The following is a 3,003-nucleotide window of genomic DNA, read 5'->3' as shown; positions in this document are numbered from 1 at the left end:
CGTAGTAGTAGTAGTAGTAGTAGTAGTAGTAGTAGTAGTAGTAGTAGTAGTAGTAGTAGTAGTAGTAGTAGTAGTATAATTACCATTATTATTATTGTTATTAATATTATTGGTAGTAACATCGTCATCATTATCGTTGTCGTTGTTATTATTGTCCCATACATAAAGTAAAGGTAGGCACTACGCTGTTGCACGCAAAAGACGCCAGTTCCAGTGCTGCGAGGTCAACTTATTCTATCGAGTACTTCCGCCTGTCTGCAGGGCTGAAGCAGTCCACCTTCTAAAATATGACCTTATTGCGACGATCGCGGCGTAAAACATTGCCAATCTTTGCACCGATCATGATCAAAGGCAACGACACTCGTATGGATATTGAGTGTAGCAAATCACACAGTTGGGCAAGTGTTATCATTGTTCTAAACGCACAGCCAAAGCTCAAGTGTGGTTAGTTTGAAATTCTACATGACTCATACTTGTTTCAAAGCGTTTACCATTCTCTAATTTTCATGGGTATTTTTAAATAGAATCATTTAATCAAGTCAAATTATTCAATTAATGAACTGATAATTAATTAATGTTTATATTTCGAATTTTTAGTTATCGTTAAATATATACGAATACTGCTGTAACAAAAGTTGATCATTAATCCAATGATTAATCAATTAATTATTTGATTTATTAATTAATGTTTATTATTCGAATGTTTAGTCATCGGTAAATGTATATAATAATAATACTGTTGTGTAACTAATGTTGTCATTAATGTTTTTATGGGGTTTTTTCTCGGCTATTTCCTCTCCATTTGAGTACTATTTATAAGAGAATGATGTCTTTGCGATAACAAGTTTAATTATTGGTGGTGGTAGTTGTGGCACTGTTGTTGTTGTTGCTGTTGTGGATTTTGTTGTTACTCCTACCATTATCGTTAACGTTTTTGTTGTTGTTTGTTATTGCATCTACTGTTGTCGTCGTTGTTGTTATATATTATCATTGATTTTGTTGTTGTTGTTGTTGCTGCTGTGGTTGGTGATGGTGGTGGTATTCTTGTTGTTTGCTCGCTGTTTTGGTTTTTATTTGTTACAACATTTCGAGAACAGTGGGTTGTTTGTTATTTTCAAGAAACAAGAAACAAAAACAATTTTTAAAAAACAAAGGAAAGAAAGAAAGAAAGAAATGGGGAAGAAAGAAAGAAAAAAATTAAAGATCCCAAACAACTGCGTGTAGCTAATTCAGTCAGTAAGTCCGCTTACCTTTAAGCTTCCCATGCTGCTAATCAATCCAGGTGAAGCTGTTCAACAAAGACTAGGCCACACACTCACAAGAACAAACACAAAGAGTAGAGACAGAGTGTCGGCGGACCTCTCCTCACACGCTCACTCTCCCTGTCTCTGTCTCCCCCTCTCTCTCTCTCTCTCTCTCTCTCTCTCTGCTCCATCCCACACCGGAGCGAGTTACTCCGACCTCCGTGCCTCCACCAACTGCCAACCACGATGACGACCCGCTCGTTTTGTTTGACTACATACATAATTATTATACTACGCTCGGCCACCTAATTCTGCGTCGTCCACTTGGGTCATTCCATGGAGATACACACACGCAATGGGGAGATCATGACCTACTGTACTGAATTAAGAAAAAAAAATAGTTCATCGTAATAAAGCTATTCTTTACTTCACTATGGTTTTTATTTTTTGTGAAGAGTTTTACGGCACTTGCAACACAATGAGGTCATACAAGTGCCGAAGATTAAAGGTGTTACAAGAGAGTAACAAACACAAAAAGAAGGAGGGGAGATAAAGACGATAGATGTTTGATGAGAAATACTACTTTGCTCTCTTTTTCTTTTCTGCTTTGTTGTTTTGTTTGTTTTTGTTTTGCTTTTCTTGTTTTGATTTATTAGATACCAGATCTACCTAGTTTTAACAAAAATGAAAAGAAGAAGGCTCATCTATCATCGCTTAGTAGATTGTTTTCAGCATCCACGTGTCACGTGCGTCAGTCTCCATGGAATGACTCCATGTCTCCAATCAGTGACAACGGTAAGGGGAGATAATTATTACAACCCGCGACCTACAGAGATAACTGACTGAGCACACAGCGGACAGCTGACTGTTTGTCATGTATGATTATTAAGGTTCTGATAAAAAGACAGTAGTTAGATCTAGATCGGTGACACAGATTTGTATTTATCTATAGATTAAGAGAAGAAAGACAATGTTTTCTTAATTATTAAGCTAATTTAGAAATGAAAGGATTCGATATGTCAGCATTCCGAACAGTCTGGTGCGGCCACTAGTTCTGTACATAATGATATGGGAGTGAGCCATGGATATATTTTAAAAAAGAAGAAAAAATAAACAAAATCCAAAGAGCAGAATTGCAGTTTTACAGAAGACTTCTTCTGATCAAGAGGGCAGATACAAGAAGGGGTGAGAGTGTCCTGAAAGAAAAACTTGATACACGGGGCAGTAAGCTTTCTGAGATCAGCAGAAGGAGACTCAAATATCACGTCACGAAAACAGAAATATTCTATCGGAATTGATGACAACTATACTGGGCTACAGGGCAAAGTAGGGGCAAAGAAAAACAGGAGAAGGCTCTCTATATCGTGCATTGAAAACGAAACAAATCTTACATTGGTCTACAACTTTATTATGAAATAATGCATTAAAACAGAGAGCAAGGAAGATGGTGTTCGGTTGTGGCGGAGAATGGGTAACCAAATGACCAACAGTCACAGAGACAGTTGACGAATGAGTACTTAAGTAAGTAGGAACTGAAGCTAAAGAGCTAAGCGGGAGAGCACTGTATGCTTCCCGGGAAGCTGAGAATGTTTCGGAGTGTACTATGGTCTGCTGGGGTAATAATATAGTGTAAAGCGAATAGAGCCTGCTGTTGAGCGGGGATATGCGCTATACAAATGCTATCTATTATTATTATTATTATTAAAGAGAGGCACGTGATGCATGATCTAGTTCTTATGGTACGTACTGTGCTCATCAA

At 37.5% G+C, this 3,003-nt stretch overlaps 2 protein-coding genes across 2 annotated transcripts in view; both read right to left on the bottom strand.

The window, feature by feature from the left end:
- The window catches only part of LOC101864246 (neutral cholesterol ester hydrolase 1), a gene marked incomplete in the record, with an annotated part of 12,798 nt that extends 11,295 nt beyond the window's left edge, over positions 1-1,503 (bottom strand). Inside the window, 1 exon segment of the mRNA XM_013086296.2 lies at positions 1,251-1,503. Within this exon segment, the coding sequence (XP_012941750.1) occupies positions 1,251-1,265 (15 nt within the window).
- Positions 1,504-2,263: 760 nt separating this feature from the next.
- Positions 2,264-3,003, bottom strand: part of LOC101864006 (protein lingerer) — a 12,984-nt gene continuing 12,244 nt past the window's right edge. Inside the window, exon 3 of the mRNA XM_005105128.1 lies at positions 2,264-2,298. Within this exon, the coding sequence (XP_005105185.1) occupies positions 2,264-2,298 (35 nt within the window). The remainder of the gene's footprint in view (positions 2,299-3,003) is intronic.

The sequence above is a fragment of the Aplysia californica genome, unplaced genomic scaffold (genome assembly GCF_000002075.1).
Source record: "Aplysia californica isolate F4 #8 unplaced genomic scaffold, AplCal3.0 scaffold00453, whole genome shotgun sequence".
NCBI lineage: Eukaryota > Metazoa > Mollusca > Gastropoda > Aplysiida > Aplysiidae > Aplysia > Aplysia californica.
Note: the sequence above shows the minus strand (reverse complement) of the source record. Positions and strands in the feature narration are given on the sequence as shown.